Source organism: Adiantum capillus-veneris, chromosome 28 (assembly GCF_014529385.1).
Source record: "Adiantum capillus-veneris isolate H3 chromosome 28, ASM1452938v2, whole genome shotgun sequence".
Classification (NCBI taxonomy): domain Eukaryota; kingdom Viridiplantae; phylum Streptophyta; class Polypodiopsida; order Polypodiales; family Pteridaceae; genus Adiantum; species Adiantum capillus-veneris.
Genome location: NC_140958.1, coordinates 18,630,414 through 18,655,158, shown reverse-complemented (window position 1 = coordinate 18,655,158; position 24,745 = coordinate 18,630,414). Strand labels below are relative to the sequence as shown.

General features: G+C 45.0%; 1 protein-coding gene across 2 annotated transcripts in view; it reads left to right on the top strand.

The window, feature by feature from the left end:
* Positions 1–19,843, top strand: part of CNX7 (co-factor for nitrate, reductase and xanthine dehydrogenase 7) — a 67,546-nt gene extending 47,703 nt beyond the window's left edge. For both annotated transcript variants that reach the window (XM_086504211.1, XM_086504212.1), the window contains one exon: positions 19,138–19,843. In XM_086504211.1, coding sequence (XP_086360337.1) covers positions 19,138–19,443 — 306 coding nt within the window. In that variant the 3' untranslated portion in view covers positions 19,444–19,843. The remainder of the gene's footprint in view (positions 1–19,137) is intronic.
* Positions 19,844–24,745: the final 4,902 nt, after the last annotated feature.

The following is a 24,745-nucleotide window of genomic DNA, read 5'->3' as shown; positions in this document are numbered from 1 at the left end:
TTCCACTGGGGTTGAACATTGAGCACCTGAGAAGGTCGAAAAATCGTCCATGAAGATGCGAAGATGATCCGTAAGCAGAGAACAAAAGATGAGATATACCGCTCGATTGAAAGAAGGTGGAGCGTTTTTCAACCCAAAAGACATTCTACTGTAGATAAAAATACCCCAGGGAGTCACAAAAGCCGTTTTCAGCTAATCACCTGGATGGATGCCCAACTGATTGTATCCACTAAACCCATCCATGAAACTGTATAAAACATGCCCTGGTACATCTTCGAGCACACGCTCAGTGAAAGGTGTGGGAAAACCATCTGGAATAGTTACCTTATTCAGCGCGCGGTAATCTACACACACCCGAATTTTATTGGACTGCTTCTTAGGTGCTATCACCATGGGTGATAACCACTCAGAGTGCTCCACAGGTACAATGATCCCTGCCTCTTGCATTTTTTCGAGCTCTGACTTGACAGCTTCTGCATACTTCGGGTTGAACTTATAAGCTCGGCCTCTGACAGGCTTAGCCCCTTCAACCAGAGGGATTGTGTGGAGACCCAATTCTGGTGGGATCCCTTCCAAATCCTTGTAGGACCAAGCAAAAGCATCCTTAAACGAGTGAATAAAAGAAACTACCTGGTCAAGTAATGTGGGATGCTCCCATAGCCAAGCTGCTAAGAGAACATGCTGAGGGTTGTCAGGGTCGCCCAGGTTGATTTTTTTGACAGGGTCAGGAGGTGTAATTGTGAAGGGTACTTCAGAAGTTGAAAAATGAGCTGCCTCTTGGAGCTTTGAGACATCATGTGCTGGCGTTTGATCGATTGGAAACTCCGCATACTCTTCTCGTAACCATCCTGGTGGAAGCTCATCGAAGGGTAAATCTTCAGACATAGACATAACAGAGTGCTTTTGAGTGGGCGGGGCATCCGACCTGGGAGATGTTAGAGGAAGGGGGGAATCATTGGCAAGTTCATGCAGAGGAGATTTTTTCCCCCTTCGGTGATGTGTGATAGGTTCCCCGAGGCCGAGGGCTTCCATAGGAGGATCATCTGAATCATGAGAATTTGGGGCTGATCCACGTACTTCTTGGACTGGTCCATTGTATGCTGTAGGACTACTGTCTAGTGTAGGACTTCTGACATCTGTGTCCGCCTGAGGAGTTGGAAGAGAGAGTGTTACCGGTACATGTGAGTTTTGAATAGAGACCACATAGCATGGCATCGAGGCGGTAGCTTCCAACCACTGCAGTAGGTCTTCGTTAGACCCGTCAGGTGGGATGGGTTGCTCAGGGTCGGGATTGGACTGTACTGATAATGAGTTGTGATGAACTACTGGATCCATACCTCCTTCGAGCCGAATTGGTTGCATGGGGGAGCCAGGAGTATGTATCCACATGGCGTCGTTGCCCCAATCATGAATTGCCTTAGTATGCCTCAACCATGGTCTACCAATCAGCAAAGGAAATCCTCCCTCCACCTGAGGAAGACTGACCACCACAAAATCCAAGCTAAATGTGAAGTCTTGTATAGCACCTTCTCTACTATGCCCAGAGGGTAGACTGTCCTCTGGTCTGCCAATGTAACAGTGAATGGAGCAGGGTGGGTAGGCTGCAGACCTAAGGCCAACATAGTAAATTCTGGCATCAGATTGATCCCAGATCCACCATCCACTATGACGCCTGAGAATTGATGCCCAAGAATAGACACAGTGAGACGAGGACTTTTGTAGTCGGTGAGGGGAGCAGCTGGATATGAAATCATGTAGGGCTCCAAGGGCTGCACAGGTAGATGCCCGCCACTAGGCCCTGCACTAGGGTACAGAGACTGGATGATGGAAAGGGTGTCACTTCTAAAATTTGCATCAAGTCAAAGCATGTCGTACAGTGACACTTGCTGAAAAGTGTTTTTCAAGATAGACTCTGCTGTGGGCTTGTTTTCTTTGATTAGAGCTTGCTCTGGTATCTTAAGCTTCTGCAAGTCCTCTACTGCTTCGATGAAAGCACCATCAATATTTGATAGAAACGAGGTAGGTTGGCTCTTGTCACTACCTGCTGGTTTGTCAACTACTACTGGAGTTTGACTCATTTGTGTGACAGGAGATGGAAAGATTGGACCACCAGGGAGGCTGAGGCCAAGAGCAGCTCTCTGTGCCCGTGTGAGCACCCCAGCCGGCTCTTCCACTTGCTTCAACCCTTCTTGAGAGGCAACTACAAGAGTGGAAGGCGGTGCCTGTGGAATGGAGCTTACTGTGATGAGGTTAAGCTTTGGAAATGTAAACTCCTGTTGGTTCTGGCTTGTGCTTGCAGATGTGGATGCTCGTTGTTTTGGGAAATCCTTACTATAGTGATCCTTAGCTTTAGGGCAATGTCGGCAAGGAGGGGACCCTTCTAGTAAGGGACATTTGCTCTGATAGTGTCCATACTCTCCGCACCTGTAGTACAAAATTGGCCCATTTGAGGGGCGAGGTGGTCTCGGCCGTTGCTGCATTGGACCGGATGCTGACGTGTAGAAGCTTTGGGGAACTGAAGGAGTACTAGCATGATAAAAGCTGGGGGATGTAAAGTTGTTGTGCATACCTTGCATAGGAGGTGTTGTCAGCAGAGGTGGCATCGGGTTCTGATGGCTATATGGTGACACCAGGTTTGATGCAGGCGTAAGCCCTTGTTGGAGAGAAGGACCTAGACTTTGTTGTATCTGCCGTAATCCCTTGATATAATAGCAATCCTTGTCTTCATGCCCAGACTTCTCGCAGAAATGGCAATAATCTCTAAGGAGACAGTCCTGTGGAGGATGTCCTTGAGAGCAACACGAGCTGCACCATACCATAGCCTTAGTCTCCTATTGAGACCGAAGCTCTTTAGCTCTCTCTTGATTTGATCCAAAGCCTCAAGATGTGGAGGTTTCTCCTGGCGAAGAGAGATACTTTTCTCCTCTTGAAGAGCGCGTTGTAGTTTTAGGGCTTCAAGTTCTCTACGTAAAGAAGTCAATGGATCAGGAGGACTTTCCGAAAACACAGAGGGGGTCTCTATGTGAGGGGAGTTGTTGAACAGCTTCCTAGCCCCCTCTATCCTAGTAGCAGCTGCGATGAACTCCTCCAAAGTGGCGTCGGGTCGGAGACTCTCTTGGAGTTTTTGTTGAGAAGTTTTGGGAAGCGCCTTCTCCACCCACTTCTTAACCATGAATTCACCGGGTTGCTGAGGAAGCTTGGCAACCAGAGACTTGGTCTTAGTCATAAGCTCTGCAAAAGTCTCCTCTGGCTGGAGCACCATGTTGGCTAACTCATCCAACACCTTCTCCTGGTAGTCATCGGGCCTGAAAGCTGCACAGAACTGTTGCCTTAAGGCTGCCCAGGTTGCAAATGGTTCTCTGCAAACTGGCTGTACCATTTGTCTGCTAAGCCATCCAAGGTGGATGGAAAGAGTACCAAATAAGCATCTTCCCTGTTAAGACCACGACCCCTACAGAGAGATACAAACCTCCTTGCATGGTCGTCACCATCTTCTGAAGAGAGTCCTTTGAATGTAGGGAACTTGATGTTTACCTTAGCCAAAACGCTAGCCAACGGCTCCATGGCCCCTTGCTGAGCCTGTTGCTCAGTAGCCTGGTGTAGAAGAATAGGAGAGAGCTTTACTGGAGAAGGTGATCTGGAAGATATGGAACCAGATGAAGGAATGGGTGATATATGTGGAGGTATAGGTGATGAGGTTGATGGACTTCTACTAGGTACCAGAGGTAGTCTTCTGTTATAGTACTTGAGAGGGCTCAGTAGTGCGCTTTGACGCTTGACTGACCGCCTTGTATGTGTCATGCAGTGACCACCAATCCAACCAACCCTTGGGCAAGAAAACCTTGAACTGGCTGAAGACTGGTCTAGACTCTACTAGACCAGGCGTGACCAGACCAGGCTGGACCAGGGACGAGGAGGACTAGACCAGGGTCAAGGAGGTCTAGACCAGGACGAGGAGAGGTTGGACCAGGGCGAGAGAACAGTTGGACCAGGGCGAGAGAAGAACAGTGCAAGGCAAGGTCGGCCAAGCTAGGCAAGGTAGGCGAAGCTAGATAGACCCGACTAGCTTCAAGATTTGCACCTCACAGAGTGAGATTTTAGTTGAGGTCCCACCGTGATCGCCAAAATGAGAGCACCTGTAGCGCGGATAATGTGTCGTGCTCTCTACTGTGGGTGGTCCTCAGTGCAATGTGCGTGACAATCTCACTCAAACAGACTGAATCTCACTCAAACAGACTAAACAAGAAGGAAACAATAGACGTCAACAGAGCTCACAAAGACACAACAGCAGACCAGAACATATGACTCGACTATCTCAAAGACTGATACAGACTCTGGCGTGGCAGCACACTCAGCTCCAGCCTAGGACTCACAGGTACAATGGGGGGTGTCGAGGCTCAGATGTGCAGGGATGGTGAAGATGTGCTCTGTGAATGGACTCACTCTAGACGACTACATACAAGATAATGCAACTGGCCCAAAACGACTACTCATATGTACAACCATAAAGAGCCACCAACGGCTCATAAATGTCCAGTCAGCTAAGTCTATCTCCAAACTGAGTGGTGGTGGTGACCTGGCCACGATGTCCACTAGACCACCGTCGGTACCCTGCCACGTGTCACCCCCCAGCCCAGAGGGTCCGTCCAATGTGAACCAGACCAACTGTAACTAACTGTCCAACTTTATGCCTGTCCTGTGAAGTGACACTGTAGCCCTGCTACAAATACTGATGATCATGTTGTGTGCAACCAGAGGATATGCATCTATACTAAGTGACTGGGCATGCACGGTCTACGAATAGACTCACAAAAAGTGCCAGATCACTTCTAATCTAGACTGACTGGACTGACGAAAACCCTGTTATGGTGTAGCTTGTCCACGGACACATAGGGTTGGATGTGTCACGTGACACTTTTTCCCTCTCTATGCTTGACACAGAAGAAGGATACAGTGAGTACAAAAGTACCATATGCTGAATTTAACCATAAAACAACAAATCAATAACTGTCCGATTTTCATCAAAAATCAGTAAAATTCATTAGAAAGCATTTAATTTTCAGCACTCCCACTTGCTAATATGGTGATTTTTACCACAAATCAGCAGCCGAGGATTAATTTTCACTTGTAAACATGCTCACGAGAAGAAAATAATCAGTCCAACGGTTATTTCATCAAAACTTGCATGAAATAGTGATTATCCGACTCTAACCAGCCCGTAGGTGTGCACACGGTCCATTCCGTAGCCAAGCCGGCTCTGATACCATGAATCGAATGCAAGGAGTGGATCTCCCGCCTACACAGACGCCTACAGACACGCATCGGACGAACCTCCAACCATAGCCACCATCCGGCAGCTCCCCCGTGCTGGGGCCAGCATCCCAGGACGTAGGCGTGCACCTATAAGACCGAGCGTCCATACCACCCGGCCTCACCTCCTCGAGGTGACCTCGCACACTCCTAGCCTCGTGGGCTAACCACTGGCACTCTGCCAGTGGGGGTCGATAACTGCAAATGAGGCCTTGGCCTCCCTTTTATAATACTGGCCGGGTTCACACTACGTCCGTCCGGACTCTAGACGCCCATCCTGACGGCGTCTAGGCTAGATCTCCTCTCCTATGAGCGGGATATAACAAGGGGCTCTCTCAAGGCGTGGACGCTTCGATCTCTCAAGAATGTGATGATGTCAAGTTGATCATTCAAAAAATCCAATCCTATAAGCGGGACGTAACAAGGGGCTCTCTCAAGACGTGGACGCTTCGATCCCTCAAGAATGTGATGATGTCAAGTTGATCATTCAAAAAATCCAATTCGCTCGTTGTTTTGTAGTCTCTAAACTTGCATGATGTGATATCATTTTGGGCATTAAGTGGTTTCGCAGGTTCAAGCCCATTATCAATTGGGAGAAGCTCACGTTTCTCATCAAAGATAATGTGTCGCAGCCTGTCCTCGTTCGAGGCGAGAGCGGTATTCCCTCTCTCCCTCTCATCTCTCACGTCCAAGAGATCAGAGAGCTACGTTGAGAAGCCCAAGCGGCGGTCATCTATGTCAACCCCACATCAAGGAACTTGGGTATTCCTGACAGGTTTAGTGAAGGGTTTGTCAAGGTCAATTTTGTACTTCCCCAGGATGATCATTGCCCTACACACCATTTCCATCAACCTATGGACATTGTCTCCGACCAATTGCATGACGCGGAACACGTAGGTAAAATTTTTTTACAACCGGATAACGAGAAGCCAAAACCAAGTGATTTTTTGCTTAGGAGGCTTCGCCCTCCCAAGGTACAGTCTTTTGGGTTACCAGTTCTGTTTGTTCGTAAGAAACCAAACTCATTTCAGTTTTGTGTGGATTTTAGGGCACTCAAGACAAGGATGGTCAAATTCTGGAAGCGGAGACCTCACATGGCCGTTCCTTTGGAGCGTCTACAGTCTACAGGAGGCATAGCGTGTCACGGGGACGGGCACCACGTGCCAACGGAAAAGTATAGACTCAACAACTTTAAGCACTTCAAATAACAACTAAATTGAAAGAGAAATGAAATGAAATGAAATGTTATATTAAACGTCTTCAAAAGGCCAGAATGACCTATGAGACCAAACTGATACAAAAGTGGTGAATCTGTTACAATGTCTGGGTACCTTAGTACTAAAGTACTAAGTGTGAAAATAAATGTGAAAAACTAAATACAAAGTATTAAATAAACTTCTTAGGAGCATTCTGGGTGTCTGGCTAGAATGCTTCTAATCCTTTGTTGTAGTCTCCTCCGGTGAAGTGTGCTTCTGCATCTCGGTTGTGGTCGTCTCGATTTCCTAAGCTCAATCGCTCTGTCAATGAGGGTGCCTTTGGTATGAATGTGGGTACTCCTTTGTGCTGGCTGCTGGCCTCTTGCTTCTCCTACCACTCCTGCTTCTCTTGATCCGAAGAAATCTATGATCTGCCTCTGAGGCTGTAGTGCTCTTTGTCTTCTCATTAGATTATCCCTGTGCCGATGTAGTTCCAGTAGGTACAAGCCTAAGCATCTTTGATCTTGGTATTGCATGACTCTATCTAGAGGTCCAAAGCCTTCTTTAAATAGGCAATGGAAACGCCCACGTATCTCATAGTATACGGTGCAATGGCATAGAGAGAGAGAGAGAGAGCACGACACACGAGACGGGAAGTAGCGGATCTCCACCCCAAGAGAGCACTGGCCCCAAACCTTGGCGCCCCTTTCGGTATTTCTTTATATTGCTTGAACCAGTACATCGCCAGTACTTCATCCTCTGTACCTTCACGCAAAAGCATGCCAGAGAATGAGCTCTTGGCTCATATTTAAAGGCCCTTGGCCTCTCAAAAGCAGTTACATGAAAAGCTATCAACTCAAAAAGCATTTGGTCCAAAAGCTACCAGCGTGTTTCACGGAAATCCGTACACCTGCTACGATTGCAGCGCAAATCGTGGAAGTCCGTACAGTTTGCCACGTTGCATTGCAACGCAAAACGCGGGTGCTCGTATAGCTGCCACGTCATCAGGCTTCACACAAATCTTTGTGTGTGTGTGTGGGTCCCACTTTATTTAATCTCTTTAGGTCACTTAGGCCCCATCAGATGGGGTCCCATAAGTTGGTGGAAACTCTTCTTTAAAAATAGGCCTCTCGGCAAGACTTTGCAAGTTGGTAAAACTTCTTGTGCCACTTCTACTTCTTTTGTTTCTTCTAGGTTTTAGGCCCCTCGATCGGGATCTGCAGGTTGGCTCCGTTCTTCAGTGGCTTGACACATCAGTAGTTTGTGACGTCCCCCCTTCTTGAAAGAAAGTAATTGTCTGCCATTACAACATATCTACAAAACAACTCAAGTTAGCTCAAAAATTTCCGAGGGTCATTCTAAGGTACATTCCGAGGGACAATCAATTTTCTCATTCCAGATTGGAGCTCTTGATATCCTGGGTTGTTGGCTTCCCAAAAAAATCTCATCCAATAAGGAGTCTTATTCTAGATTGAAGCTCTTGATATCCTGGGTCGTTGGTTTCCCAGAAAAATCTCATCCAATAAGGAGTATTCAATGGTTGGCACAACACAGGGAAAAAAAAGCTATGTTACAAGACATAGAAACATAAATCCGCTGATGAACACTCCCCCTGCAAATAACCATCCAAGTCCGGGCCATGAGTTGTTCAACGACTCCCTCATCACTCTTTCCGCAAATAACCTAAAAGGGTCCGGGTCATGAGATATAGAGGCCTTTTATAACCAAACACCCCCAAGACCTCAAATTGCGTCATTTGGAGGTGCTAAGAGTAACCATTGCTCAAACTTCTTAATACTCCCCCCGTATATAACCATCCAGGTCTGGGCCATGAGTAACAACAACAATACTTCCCCCGCAAGTAACCACAAGGGCCCAGGCGATGAGTATGTGCAAGCATTCTTAAAGATCATTTCTCACTACTCCACCCGAGAGTAAATCACTAAGCATTAAAACCAGTATTCAAACGAGAGTCAAACAATTCAAATCCGCAACAAGACAAGTTTAAAAGAGATACCATCCATTTCAAACAAATGTCAAATTGGATCACCAAACAAGTTCTCAAACAGAACTCTAAAAACTCCTAAATCAAATTGAAAAAGCATTTTTGACATCAGTCGAGCTCAAAAAGACGACTGGCTTTCCACCCTGAAACCTGCACTAAAATCAGGGTTACGCTTCCATAAGGTTGTAGCCGACCGCAGCACGGTCCATAAGCTCTTGGATAGACAAGGTTCTTGTAGCGGTGATGGTAGTCCCAAGACAAAGCAATCATATTGGACCTCCAAGGTTATGGGTTCGAGAAGAGACACCTATAGAGAGATGTCGAGAAATTTCAAGTTGTAATCTGCTAGGGTTTTTGTGGCAAGCATTTCAGGATACCCCACACTGCTAGAAGCTGCTCTCCTAAGGAAGATGTCTGAAGGCATGTAACTTCGGACAAAAATTTTATTGAAAGCTTGCCAAGTCCTTGGAGTGTGCGGCTTGGTAGCTATAGAGATCCACTATTTCATGGCACCGCTTCTAAGAAAAAAAATTGTGGCTTGAAAAATATCTTTGATCCTTCTCTTACAAGTGATCTGATCTTTATGGCTCATGCCCTATAAGACAAAGCGGTGAAGACGGGAGTACGCCTGATGTGCGATGGAGCAAGGGTGGGAGTGGCTAATAAGTCCACGGTCGGAAAATGAAGATTATTTAATAAAATTCTAAGCACAAAGATTCTTGCTCTATCTACTCTTTGGTAGGACCCGTATGCTTTTAGAAAAGCACACGCCTGAAGCTGTGATACCACTATCACGGGGATGGACACCATGTGCCAATCGAAAAGAACAGATTGAACAACTTTAAGCACTTCAAATCACAATTGAACTGAAAGAGAGAGAGAATGCACGACGGGGGAGTTGCGGAGTTCTACCCCAAGAGAGCACTAGCCCCAAAACTTGGTGCCCCTTTCGGTATTTCTTTATATTGCTTGAACGAGTACATTGCTGATACTTCATCCTCTGCACCTTCACGCAGAAGCATGCTAGAGAATGAACCACGTGAGCAGCACAAATCGCGGAAGTCCGTACAGTCTGCCACATGGCACTGCAACGCAAAACACGGGCGTCCGTAGTACGTACAACTGCCACATCATCAAGCTCCATGCGAATCTTTGTGTGTGTGTGTGGGTCTCGCTTTATCTAATCCCTTAAATCTTTAGGTCACCGATGGGGTCCCATAAGTTGGTGGGAACTCTTCTTTAAAAATAGGCCTCTCGGCAAGACTTTGCCAATTGGTAAAATTTATTGTGCCGCTTCTTCTTCTTCTGCTTCTTCTAGGTTTTAGGCCTGGGATTTGTAGGTTGGCTCCGTTCTTCAATGGCTTGACACGTCAACAGTTTGTGACACAGCGAGTTTCCACAGTGGACCTACCGAGTTGCCGCCACAAGGGTGGACTTCCAAGGAGCAATCCAAAAGAACCAAAAGAGATAATTGTCACCAAGTCGAAGCGTTTTCTAATGTTTCCATTACAGTGCGGCAATAAGAAGAAGAAAGCAAAGCAATATTTCTTGAAATTCAAGGATCGAGGAACGCATGAACCGGCTTGGGCGGACGAGGAATTTTTCATCAACTACCCAGATCCGCTAGCCTCATACAAGGAGGCCATGCAAATCGGTATCCGTACCTCACCTTACGCAAGAGGGGATGTCACATGCACATGGCTCTGTGTGCCACATGGACATGCTTCATCGACTTTGAGAGCTAGTTTTCCCCTTCTTCCTAGATAGGGATGTCTAGAAGCCTAGGAGGATTAGTACCGACAATTTTGTGAGCCTATTCGTAGGAGCTGCATGTCCGGACAAGTCCATTAGATTAGGTTTTCCAATTTCGAACCCTTTTGCATAAACGGTTTGTACATGTGTTTGACAGATGTTATTACACTACGGTGGGCATCTGGCATGACATGCATATAGTTCTAGGTTAGAGGAATCCCACGAGCCAGTCCCCGAGTCGATCGGATTCCCGGGTGGACAGATGTGCGACAGTTTCAGCCAGAACTGAACCCCCTGACCTAACATTTTCATAAATCATTTTAATGATTTATTTATTGGGTGTGGTGGATGAATTGCCCCACCTAGGCCTTAATAAGTTTATAAGGCCTATCCCTCACCTATAAAAGGAGCTAGGTTGCCAGCGTTTTTTTACAGATGTGGCTACCGCTAGTGGAGAGTAAGACCAGCCTTAGCGTTTTGCAAGATTCAGCCCTTGCCTTTTCAGCCAGCAGCAGTGTTTGCCATCTCCTCGCCAGATTCAGCAGATCAGCCAGCAATCTCAGTTTTCAGCCCATTTCCTGGCGATGGAACGACTTAGAATTGTCTTGCGATCATCCCATTCCGGTCCGGTACTTCGGTAGCCCATCGAGCCTCCCCTCGGCCATTCCCTCGCCGGCATGAGTGCTTCATTGCTGTCCATCATCGGCCTTGTCGAGATCTTTGTTTTCAGCCCTTCATTCCTCTCACATCGGGAGTGCAAATCTGTAAGGATTCTAGTTACTAATCCTTAATTAAGTACTTAAACTCATGATTAAGACTTAAGAAACTTGAACTTGACTCAGAGACAAGACTCAGAAAACTGTGTGTTTGATTCATTAAATGCTTGAAATGTGTTACAAGGGTATTCTTATATAGAAACTGAAGAGACACGATGAAAAGACATGACCATAGGTCAAGAGACATGACTCTAGGCCAGTAGTCATGTCCTTCTACTGTAGAGTCGTGACCCTTTGGCACAAAGGTGCAGCCATTTGTTGAAAAGGCATGGCTATTCGCCGAACAGGTGCGACTCTTGGGCAAAGGGACGCATCCTTTGGAGAATCGGGGGTCTCGGATTTGGTGCATCTTTGTATCTGCAAAAGAATCAAGCAAGAAAGTAATACCAATACAGAGAATATGTCACAATCGTGACATTCTCTCCCATTTAAAATAAAACCCAGAGTAGTTGTAGAAACTCCGGGAGAAGGAAATGTATTTTTGTAGTGCTTTTGCATCCAAAACTCTTTCTGTTCCCACGTCATGACAGTGTTATTGACCATAACAATTTTGCCAAATTGAAAACTGATCATATCTGCAACTTGTCTCATCTTTGTCAAAAGTATCAGTATCACATCTGCAACTTGATTAGTGATTTTGTCAAAGTCGTTTGTAACTTTGAGCTTTGTCCAAGAAAAGTTTGAATCTTTATCTGCTTCAGGGGAAACTATTGGTAAACTGACTTGAGTTTTCTGTTGAGTGATGACCATTGGTTGGAAATTTGCAAGATATTCCATTGGTTTGTCTAAAACAGTAAAATCCTCTTGAAGGGATGTCGTAGACTGAGACTGAGTAGTGTTTGGATGTATATCCATCTGTAAAGGTTTATCAATAGAACAAGTTATGTCCAAAGATTCAAATGCCGCGACTAAAGTCGTGCTGCAAGAGCCTGCATCTGATTTATCCTTTGCACCGTTGAAGGCAAGGATTGGTGTCTTTAAGTTTGAAAAATTTTCATTCACCACTGCATTTGGTATCTGTTCAGAAACAAAGACTTTATTCTGCAAGGGCGGTGATGAGGCAACTTTTTCTGCCTGGATCACGGCCGTAGAAGGGATGATGTGCTCGTTGACTATCTCACAAGAACCAGAATCGTCTGAATCTTCAGCTTTCTTAGCGGTATTAAGGCTTCCAATTGAGAAGGGGGAGGTCGAGGGAGTTGTTGTCTTTTAGACCTCTGAAGAATCCTCTTGCACAATGAAAGGATCAATAAATCTTCAACTTTACCACCATCAGACAAGAAAGACTTAAATGTAGGGCATGGCTCGCGAGGGGGAACTTGTCCAGCGTCGCGACATTCCCGAACGAGTACTTGACTAGGGTCGGATATATGTACCACTAAGTAAGCCCATCTTAATATGGCTGATGATCCTTTGGAAGCTTCATGTTGCTGATGATTCCAATAAGAAGTTGGTTGCTTAGAACTGTAGCATTTCCAAGAATATTCATGCTGAGACTTTTGTTGCTCGCACGAGGGTACTTTGTGTCTAGTAGTCTTTGAGAAACCATGCTTTGGATGAGAAAATTTGAGTTCCAAAGGCTTTTGTTTGAGTTGTTCTTCTAGTCGACCACTGAAGCATTGGAAGACAATGGCAGAGAAGCAGCATTAGTCGTCCGAGAAGTTGGAGGACGATTCCGAGAAGTGTTTTGCGTCTGCATCTGCTCTAAGTGAGTGTGAATTGATGCGAGACTTGTCGAAAGTGCTGCCATTTGCTCTTTGAGAACTGCTATCGGGTCCTCGAGTGGAATAGAGTCGTTGCTATCTTGTGATTCAGCCATGCCGATTGCTTTGAGGGAATAATTGAACTGTGGCGTGACGATGTGTCACATACAACCTGTATTCCTGCTGTATGGGGTTTGCCTCTGAAGCAGGTTACGGGTGTTGTGGAACCGGTTCTGGAAGAGGGCTCTCTACTACATGTGCCAATGAGAAAACAAGTTCGGGTTCTTGTTCTGGGAGAGGTTCCGGTTCCTGTTCCGAAAGAGGCTCTAGGGTATCGAGAATGATAACGACTTTGGGTGCCGAGAGAGGGTACGCCGGCAATTCTGTGTTGGGAAGCTCGTCGATGTATGAGCGAAAGGGGATCAGAACATGGAAGTCATTGTCGGCCATGACGGCGAAATGTCCCGTGCTGCAAAGTGCACACAAGGCCAGCGCGGAAGAGTGGGAGAGAGAGTGGCGCTGATTGTAAAAGAGTGCTTGAATTCATTTTGAACTGGTGGGTATTTTTGTTTTGTTTTGTTTTTAAACAATACACATTGGTTTAAAAAATTGGGGTAGGTCAGTCAAGTTTGGCCGGCCACTTTGAGGCTTAATAATTTTGGGGGTTTTTTATAACTTTTGCGCTGCTGGGGTGATGCGTAAAACATCCAGCGAAAATTATAATGAAGTGGCAGCCAACGAAGAGTTGCGCACATGGGGTGTATATGAAGAGGTGCAGCGCTGGACTTTGTACGCTGGCTGATAGTGTAGAAAAAAAAGACCAGCGAACGTTTGCAGGCCAGCGATTCAGCCCAGTCCAGCGTGTGGAAAAGCAATTGCGCAAAGGGGCATGTCGCTTAGGGAAAGGGGTGCGAGTATAATTTGGAAGGGATACTACCTGGGGAAAAGGTGCAAGCAAGGTAGAGGTGTTGCCCTTTCACATGAAAAGGTGCGGGCACAATCACGATGGGACACCACCCGATGAAGAGGCACACAAAGGGTCACTAGTAGAGGGTTTCCAAAATTCAGCCCAACAATTTCTGAATTCAGCCCATCGCTTGTGAAAGGGTGCAATCCTCTTGGAAGGGGTGCGAACACGGAGAACAAGGGGCATGTTGCCTGCTGGTTCAATACCTTATTACGTGATGGGGCACCAACGAAGGGGTACATCCCAATGAAAGGGCACACTAAGGGGCACCAACACAACGATCCCAAAATTCATCGGGTACGCCACACACAGCCATATTTTTGTCTTTTATTTATATAGTTGGAGCAAAATAAATTTAAGTTACCTCATGCTCGTTTGGGTGTGTGTACCACCTTTCTTCTGCTTCCATACAACGCGGAGAGAGGGTAGCGGCGAGGGTGAGAGACTCACAACCTTCGGGTCCTGGGAAAAAATTTGCTTTGATACCACTATAAGGATTCTAGTTACTAATCCTTAATTATGTAAGGTGCAGCGGAAGTGAATGTTGAACTTTGCTCAAGATGAGTGCTCCGAACTATGCTCAAGGGTTCCTTTTACTTACGAAAGGGAGAGCCTTCCGTTCCTTTAGTGAGAGAGTGCAAATGATCACAAACAAGTGGTGAACACTGTGAATGAAGGTGCTGAGACTGAGAGATAAAGAGAGAAAAATATGACTCCAGAATGTTGTCAAACCCTCTTCCAAGGGCCCCTCTCTCGATGGCGAAAGAGGTCTATACTATTGATTGCACAAAACTGGTACAAAATGCTGATGCAAAGTGTCTAGGTTGAAGTCGACGGCGACGACGATTGCTACTGAATGCTGGCTTCAAACGATGCTCTATCTACTGTTTTGAACTGCTGAATTTGCTGAAGTTTGCTGCTGCAAAAAAACACCAACTCTGCTGGCTCAAAAGTGCTGATTGCTGCAGGTGTAAACACGCTGAAATTCTGCTGTGTAAAACGCTGATCTGCTGCTATGTTAAACGCTGAACTGCAGTCTTTTAAAACGCTGATTTGATGTCCCTAAAAACGCTGATCTGCAGTCCTTAAAACGCTGGATTTGCTGAGGCTTAAAGTGCTGATCTAATGTCCTTAAAAACGCTGGAATGCTGAGGCTTAAAGCTGAAAACGCTGATGGCTTAAGGGGGTGGTTCTTGCTTGAGAGAAAGAGAAAGATGACTGCTGCAGCGGGTGCCTGTGCTCTCCTTGCTCTTCTGCCAAAAAACCTAGCCCTAGCTTTTCCTTATATATTATCTTAGTCAAGTTGCCCTACCCAGTTTCCAACAAAAGTCACTTAAAAATAATAAGTGAAAAATGTCAAAAGTAGGGAAAATAGGTTTAATGCACTGCAAAATGCTCCTGATGGATTTTGATGGTAATGTTGATGATCATGCTGTGTGCAACCAGATGATATGCATCTACTCTAGTGTGCCTGGGCATGCACGGTCTATGAACAGACTCACAAAAGTGTCAGACCGCTTCCTAAGCTAGCCTGACTGGACTGAACTGAACCCTTGTCATGAAGTAGCTTGTCCACGTACACATAGGGTTAGATGTGTCACGTGACAAATTAAGTACTTAAACTCATGATTAAGACTTGAGAAACTTGAACTTGACTCAGAGACAAGACTTAGACTCTATGTTTGATTCATTGAATGCTTGAAATGTGTTACAAGGGTGTTTTTATATAGAAATTGAAGAGACACGATGAAAAGACATGACCATAGGTCAAGAGACATGACTCTAAGCCAATAGTCGTGTCCTTCTGCTGTAGAGTCATGACGCTTCGGCGTAAAGGTACAGCCATTCACTGAAGAGCCATTCACTGAAGAGGCATGGCTATTCGCTGAACAGGTGCGACTCTTGGGCGAAGGGACGCATCCTTTGGAGAATCGGGGGTTTCAGATCTAGTGCGTCTTTATATCTGCAAAAAAATCAAACAAGAAGGTAATACCAAGACAGAGAATACGTCACAATCGTGACAAAATCAGCCCCTTGGTGGCCATCCGCAATCCTACATTGAGAAGGATCCTAAGGTGCATCAAATCAGCCCTAGAGGTGCCTTGCCTTGAGGAGTTACCGCGGCGAAAGTCATCATTCGACTCAGTAGAGTGTGCACTAGTGGTATTGCATTGTGTATACATTCCATTTATGCAATCTAAAGCAAATACCACATCGGCAACAGTGTGGGGGGTCCATGAGAGGGTTGGTTGGGACCCCATCGGGTGTCGCTCTTCTCTCCTCTCTCTTTCTCTCCCCCTCTACACATCTCTATTGCATTCTCTCATTCCCTCTCTTCGGAGAAAGAATAGAGGAACCATCATTCAAGCTAAAAGCAATCACTAACGCAAGGAAAATAAGTAAAGGATTTGTGGAAGTGTAAAACTTAGATCTTCACCTTTTCAATTTCGCTGCATGTGACAGGTGCTGACTCATCTTTCTTGGGCTGGCTGGGACAAAAGGACTGCAACATCCCTTGTTGAATGGCCACGGCATGGTTGTTTGGATGTACAGTTCATTGTTTGCTTAGTTTAGTCTGTGCAAAGAAATACATACTTGGATGGTAGAGATTGACGATGCGAAGAGTGGGATGTCAAGCTCCATAGTGCATTGTGGGCCTATCGAATGACATTCAAAGGGTCCTTGGTACTGCTTCGTACTGCTTGCAATCTGGCTTAAGAAGGCTTTATCTCTTACCGAAGCTCAACTCCTTCCTGCGGGTGCACCCTTCGGTGGCCTTGCGCTCACATGAACAGGAACCAGATTAGCTAATTGCTAATCCCCCATAGGTATGCACAGTCCCTTCGTGAAAGATTGCGAATTTGGAGAGTTTTCTCGCGTAAAAACTTGTCCAAATCACAAGGGGACTGTCCCATTGCGTGCAAGAGCTCTTGGGACACGCGTAGACCTGTTCGCTCCGCTAAAAACAATCCAAAACAGAGAATTACAGCCTGCTGTATTTTTCTACAGGCTTAGGGTTTCGTGCCTAAACTGCAAATTAGCACCAGGGGAGCCTCGAGAAAGCCTTGGGATGCGTGTATAGGGCTTTGGGCACCTGGCAGTGACAAAAGAGGGAATTACAGCGCGCTGAAATTCTGTTACAGCTCACCAGAAAGCTTCTAAATTGCGAGCGAATTCGTCCTAGACATGTGCTTTTGGCCTACGAGGTTTTAACGTCGTTATGTTGCTGAAATTGGGTCAAAAACCTGTAATTTCAGCCCTCGCCAGGTTTGGACAGCTTTGTGAGACTTTGATCTACGTGTTCGGATCGTCTGTTCTTAATTGAGTAAAGAACTACGGAAAGGGGCACCGTCTCTGGGGCCTACAGGGTGTCGGTCTTTGTGTGCGCAGTGACGTTCTAGTCGTTGGACGCATCTGTGTTCTCTTTTCTTCTTAATGCTCTATGTAAGGTAATTGGATTAGTACCTCCCTCTACTGTGTATTGGCGGGTTATATTACATGCAATCTCAAACAAGCAAATTTTTTTTTGTGGTTCTTTAGGTTCTTTTCTTGAGTGATTCTACCGAAGCATTGCCAAAGAGCTCTGATACCAATGTTAGGTGCAGTGGATATGATTGATGGTGATAGCCCAGGATGAGTGCTCAATACGTACACAAGGTTCCTTTTACTTTAATAAGAGAGACGTGCAATAGACAAAGAGAGATAATGATATTGTGAGTGAAGGTTTTGTGAGTGATAAGAGAGAGAGAGATGGACTGTGCATCCAAACAACAATGTTGTGACCACTCAGCAAGAGATGCTGAAGGCTCTCTATCCCAGCCAGCCCAGTCAATAAAGTGCGCTTCCCCAACTAGCACCCCTCAGAGCTAGGTAGCTGCCAAACTAGGCCTTTCCTCATCTTCATCCAAATCTGACACAAACAACAAATAAAGGGTGAGCAAAATGACAGTGAAGCATCTGTGTATATATATCTAACATTAGCTTGTATCCAATCCCATCAACATCTCAGCATCTAGATCCATTGTATCAGCATGTTTGCAATCTAAAGCAAATAGCACTCTAGCAATAGAGTGGGGGCCCCTTGGAGGGGATTTGTGACACCATTTGGTGTCAGTCTTCGTTTGGTCTCCGTAAAGGGATACATACTTGGATTGTACAGATTGACGATTCGCTTTCTCCTTCTTGGCGTGAGGTGATGCAGGGCCCTGCTGATCTGCCTACTCATGATGGGGGTATGTTTGAAGCTAGACGTACTCCCTTCGGTGCTCGCCTTGGTTGCGTTCTGCTGCATGCGAGGCTGGAGTTTGTTGCCATTCTGTCCGAGGATTTCTGCTCCTTGGCTGGGTGGGACCCTACTTGTGTGCTAGGCTCGTATGGGCAACATCGTGTAGTCGACCTGAGTTTCTCACCCGATGATGTCCACTCGTGGCCGTTATGGATTTGGGAGAGCAGACCTCTCTCATGGTTATCATGGGCACTTGGGGAGTGGTGTTGGCCCTCAGCCGCATACTATCTCTTTCTTCGAGTTTTCTGCTAGAATTGGTCGGCATAATTCACTGCGGCATCAGAGTTTGTATTGCTGGATGCTGGTCTATTTCATGCCTTCATGTACAGATTTTGGTCCTTTCTCTGGGATTTGCAGATTAGCCGCCGCTATTTCATGTGTTTGATCATTCATGCTGGATTGCCAGTGGGGACATGGACTGGCAATATTGGCCATGATTGGACCCTGCGTTGCACCTTACATGTAGAGGAGACTATTAGCCAGTCTTTGGGTTTGCCCACATGCGCATATGGTCTTGTGTTCTGTTTGTGCCTTGCTCTGTCGAGAGGCCATTTGCACAGGCTTTGTCTCTTGGGGTTCTGTTTGTTGGCTGCTACAGTTCAAGGGTCCTCATCTTAGTTTTGAGGGGGAGGGTGAGGTCCCATTTTCCTGTTGACAAATCTCGGTTACCGACGGCCATGCTATACATGCTTTTGAGACACATCCCCGCAAGTTGATTTTCGCTACTGTGGTTGCAGTCACCTTATGAGTGATTTGGAAGGCTAGGTGCTTACGTTTTATTGGTGGTCAGCCTTCAGCTTCTGCGGTTACATCCAGTGGTATGTGGATAGAGCTAGTTCACACTCTCCATAGCGAGTGCGATAGTTCAATCGGCTGGGCCGCCCTGGTTCATCCTCTATGACTCCTACTGACCAACCTGATCTTGAAGTCCTTGCACATATTATTGATTTGTACGGTACCTTGAGGACAGGCGCATCCTCAAATGACCCCTAGAAACAGAAATGTAATGAAATGTTATATTAACGTCTTCCAAAGGTCAAAATGACCTATGAGACAAAAAGGTCGTGTGTGTGTGTGGAGAGAGAGAGAGAGAGAGAGAGAGAGAGAGAGAGATGCTTATAAGTCCTTTGTGCTGATATTAAGGAGTATTGGATGGAGGATCAAGCCACTCAAAAGAATTTGGAGGGGAAAGGTCAAGAAGTGAAGGTGCTTTTCTTTGCTAGAGCAAGGGAAATAGCAGGTCTTTCCGAGACTACTTTGAAAATGGAGGAGAAACAAAGCTCTAAAACCATCAAAGATTGTGTGAATCTCATTATAAGGCAATTTCCAGGTTTGGAGGAGATAAAGGCTTGCATGCTTGTAGCCCAAAACCAAGAATACGTAGATGAATCTTCGATTGTCAAGAATGGGGATGAGCTTGCTTTCATACCACCAATAAGCGGTGGTTGATCAATTACGGTCTTGGATAGATGGGAGCAAATTGGCATGTGTTTTCTGGCTTGGGGATGGCACATATTTGCTGTCTAGAAGCCTCAATTCATATCAGTCTTGCTTGCTAGATGTCTAGCCTTTGGTTTTGCGGATTCATAACAAAGTCGTGTGAGACTTGGCTCTCATCTGTTGTCCAAATCCACATTAGAAATTGGCTTTCAGTGGCTTGTTCAAAGCTCCTTGGAGCTTGCAATTATTCTTAGCTCTTTGATTTCTTGGATGAAGAAAGGTCATGAAGAGAGTGTGAATGTTCTAATCTCCTTAAGCTCTATGAGGTTTTTACCTGAAGTCCTTTAATATATTCTAAGATGATCAATATATCTTACTCTACAATGAGTTTAACATGATTTGAGAGACAGAGAGAGATTGTGCATGGTGGAGTTGATGATTGTATTGTCTTATGGGTGACTACCATAGTCTATACATTTAAATGTCTTTGGGCTTATCTCGGATCCAATGAGGTATATGAAGTTTGTAGAAGTTGATGCAATGTTCAGGCATAGTTTCATACTAATGACAAATTGAGGATCTGATGAATAGTGCTATCACGAGTTTCTAAAAGCTTTTAAGACATCTTATGCAATTGATTGAATCAGAAATAGATTGTTATATAGCGGCAATATTTGACCAACGGTATGGAGACAGAACATCATTTGTCATTGAAGGATTCCATTTTTTCCTCTTTCTATTCCTAACTGCATACCGTTTTCTTTCTTAATTTTTACCGACACCGAATGATTGCCTTCTTTACTCTTCTTGGTCGGGTCAGTTATCATCAATGAGGAAGTCTTCAATTGCTTTATACAGGCAACTCATTGTGCTTTTTGTCTACCAAAAAATGAGGCTCTGGTAGATTTGCATACAACTCTTTGAAAATAGGGATAGCTAGAGAATGTGCCTCTGGAGTTTGTAGAATTCAAGTAGAATACTTTGGTTCTAGTCTTATCTTTGACTCCTCATGGTTATGCATAAATGTAGGCTTTTGTGTGCAACAGGAGAGTAGGAAGGTTGGCTAGGTTATAGGTACACATTCCTTGTTAACTACTTCATGTGCGCCAAGGAAGCTTAAACTTTTGTAAAAAACAAAAATGTGGAAGGAAAAGGAGTAAATTGACTAGTAAGAGAGTATGAGTGTGAAAGATAACTCTAAGAGTGGAGGACTTGGTTTTGACAATAGTGGATTCTATGGAAAGAGAGAAGTTGCACCCAATTTGTAATGTATCTTGAGTTTTTATCAATAAATTTTGCTCAAATTTGCTTCCATTCAAGGCCCATATGAGCATTCTTAAGTGTGTTAATAATTAAGGATTTGTTCAAAACTGTCGACTTTGAAATCGGACATTCTATGTGCAAGCTAGTCAATCCTATGTTTTAAATCTTAGGGAGTAGAGAGAAGGTTTTAGAGGCCTTACTTTTAGGAAAGAGAAGGTTTTAGAGGCCGTATTTTTAAAAGTGAAAGTTGAATATTTTGTGGCTCTCGGATAATCGAAAAAAAATGACCAAAAAGAGAGGCCGATATGAACTCATAACTGAAAGAAAAAGTTGCTCATAATTGACTACGCAAGAAGTATTGACGTGAGAGACATGTAGCCAAGAATATGAGCTGATAACTAAAAGCAAAAGTTGCTCATAGTTGACTATGCAAGAAGTATTGAAGCGAGAGACATGTAGCCAAAAAAAGTGATACGCGAGGCAAGGATCCGAAAAACATGTACCAAAGATAACACACCCGGGAAGCCTATAAAAAGAGATAAGAGATTGAGCATAGAATAGGCAAAGAAAGAGCAATCGACCATTCTCAAGGCGACGACCAATGCATAGTCTTTGGCGTACTTGTTGGCAACAAGGCTACAAAGCCTTCCTTGGTGCCATTGGCTACATGCGAGGGGTAAAAGGGTCAAAACTTTCTGAGAGTTCACCCATCCCAGTATTGTTTTAGTTGGAGAACGCTTAACCGCAAGGTAACTAACCATTGAGCTAAACTTCCTTGTTGTCTATATTCTCAAAAGAATATAGGATTAAGCTTGAGTTTTCAATCTACCTAAACTAAACTGTGTGAAAAGCATGTCTGTATGTGAGTGTATTATGTACGCACACACTAATAATGAGGGAGTAGAATCCATTCGTTTTGTGTGATTTTTTCTATCTCAATTACCCTACATGTTATTATTCAAGGATATTATTCTTCATTAAAATACCCCTTTTCTTGATTACTCGAATGTGGAATGTGAAGCATGGTTTTCTTCCTACATAAGGTTGTTTAGGTGATAGAAGATGTTTCTAGATAAATGGATTCATAAACCTTGCACTAGAGTCATATTCTTATGTAATTTACAAATGGTTATAAGTATATCTCCTTGTTGTAGCTAACATCCATGTGGTTCCGATTGATTTTAGTGTTAAACCCTTTTATCTTCTCTGTGTACTGCGTGAGAGATGGCCTCACCAAGGAAGAGAACACGAAGCTCCAATGTTGTTCGTGAACCTCCAGTGAACTGTTAACTTGTGGTTCCGAAGAATGAGGTTGTTGGTGGCCATCCTCAATCGTCGCAGGTTTTTGTTGTATTTGCTCCTATTTTGGTAACTCGATTGTCAGTTTTTGCATTGTTCATACATAAGTTGACCTTGGTATAAGAAGCTTAGGATGACTTAAACTGACCAAGAATGTGATTATCATTGCAAAAGACAAGCATGCGTTTATCTAAATTAAGTTGAAAGAATTGTTTGGCAAAAGAATTGGTTAATCTAAGGTAAATTTGGTTGATCACTATGGAAAGTTATCCCTAGAAAAGGAAGTTACTGATAGGGCATGCTTTTGCCAGATGCAACTCGCAGTTAGCGAGGACTGTTTTTTATTAAACTTTGTTTGAGAAAGAATTACTTGGATGATGTTTGAAGGGCTACATGTAAGAACCTGTGCCTGAAATCAATGAAGGAACCTTGATTGTACATGTAAAACAATATGGTAGTAATTAAAAAACAAGAGGAGTGGGTGAGTGCGGTATGAAAAGTGGAAGCTAGTATCCAAATGGAACTATGTTTATGGATGGGCGGACCCGATTAATTGGGAACTTTTCACAGATCTATTCGTTAGATAAGGATAAGTCTCATATCACATCTAAGATTTTATGGATAGCGGTCGTGCCTCTTAAACGTGGGGAAAAAGCGCTTATAGATCCTAAGTATGTCAATGAGATTTTATTTTTGTGATATAGGATCTAGCTCTTATCATAAACTTTGGGTTATTGACGTTGCTTGTGGTGTATGTGTGAGTGCGTGTGTGCGCGGATGCGTGCGTACGTACACAATGAGGTGCATGCAGGGAAGGGGAGAAGCACGAGACCATGTGGGTGGAGCAACCTCTGGAAGTATAAGTGAGGTGCTCTTTATTCATATATGTATAATGAATAAGGGCATGTACACATGTAGACAAGCGATCGAACAATGGACGTCCGGCTCGGGCAAAAGATGTAGCGCCTTTACCCCAACAAACTCCCACTTAAAGGCGATGTGTTGATAAGTGAGGCCTACTAGCAAAACCACTAGTTTGTACAAGAAACTAAGTGAGACTCTCTCACCCTATGCCCATTGACTCACTTTGTCGATCTACACGCAATCGTATCGGCTCTAGTGGTAGACAAGCATGCGTACCCACGCTAGAGCCTGCATGTAAATCCCGCCTATTACTTTGTATGGTCTGCAAAACTCCACTATGCATCATGCTAGTGTCAGTCATCGCACGATTGACAACCCCTGCTGCAAATTCTCCCACTGCAGAGCTGCTAGATTGGGCCTCGACACTAACAAGTCGAACATGAGACACTTGAACGTTGACGAAATCTGTGCAAACCTGGCTGTACTCACCTCCCCTACGTTATTTACAATCACTGCATCATCAGGACTACCCATCGCGTATGGATGCGTCAACACCAACACTTGGGAAGCTACGTCCCTCTCACCCATAGGCAAAACTGTGCATCATGGTACCAAGTCATCAGCCTCTAACATGAGCATACCAAAAAAACTCCATATTTGTCATCTCTGTCTATGTCTCTAGGGAGCAGACCTGCTTTACCTCTGCCTACATAAAGTCTGACAACACCTGATGTGTCTCACTAGAGCACTGTCGCTCTATCTCTATCTCTACAGAGTCTCTTGGCACGTCCTGCACAACTAAATACTCTGTTTCCTGAGCATGATGGAGATCATTGGTGAAAGAGACACGTCTTGTCTCTCGCTCAAAGCATGCCAGCAACCAAACCGAAACTACACCGTTTCGAACCTCACATATGCATAGGATATATCAGGCCACTGCGGGCTCCTCTGGCGATCACTAATGAACCGCAATGCATATGGAAAAACTACTTTCTAAGCAGTATCTGACAACCAAAGTCTGCTAATGGTCTCACTGCGATCAAGCTCTGTCTCAGCTGAGGAATGTAGCGCACATGTCGTAGCGTGTATAATGCACCACTGGGCAAAGACAAACAACATCTTCTAAACCCTCTATGTCAAACACTGAACCATCGGTCAAGTGTAGACAACCAAAATTCCCACTAGAGAAGGTGTTAAACTAGTCACGATGCAGTGTGACATAGAAAACTGTGGCATCTGTGCAAAAAAGGCTCTCTGAAAAGCTACACAGAGTCGTACATGAGCACTACATGTGCCGCAAACTGGAAAGATTGTGCAACGTGTGAGCAAAACCGCTGAAAATTGGCACACACTACCTTATCGATTGGTAAACACGTCAATTGAAAACACCTGCCAACAACTGAGTGCTCTAGAGGGAAAAAATCGCTCTGGAATGGTTCGTCATAGCCGTAGAACCGCCAAAATTGGTGTCAAAACCGATGCCGAGGTCGCCTCTCGCCGCCAGACGGGAATCTCTGATGCCGAGGAGAACACCGAGAAACCGTCTTGAATCAACCCAATCCGGTTCCGTGAAGCACCAAGCTCCGTCGCCACGCCCGCCACCGTTGAATCAAAGCTCTGATACCACTTGTGAGTGCGCGTGTACGCGGATGCATGCGTGCGTGCACGATGCAGTGCGTGCGAAGAAGGGAAGAAGCACAAGACTGTGTGGGTGATATCAACCTCTAGAAGTATAAGTGAGGTGCTCCTTATTCATATATGTGTAATGAATAAGGGCATGTACACATGTGGGCGGGCGGTTGGTGGACGTCCGGCCCGAGCAAAAGGCGTAGCACCCTTACCCCAACAATATGACCCTGACATCCACAACCATCATGAAAGATAG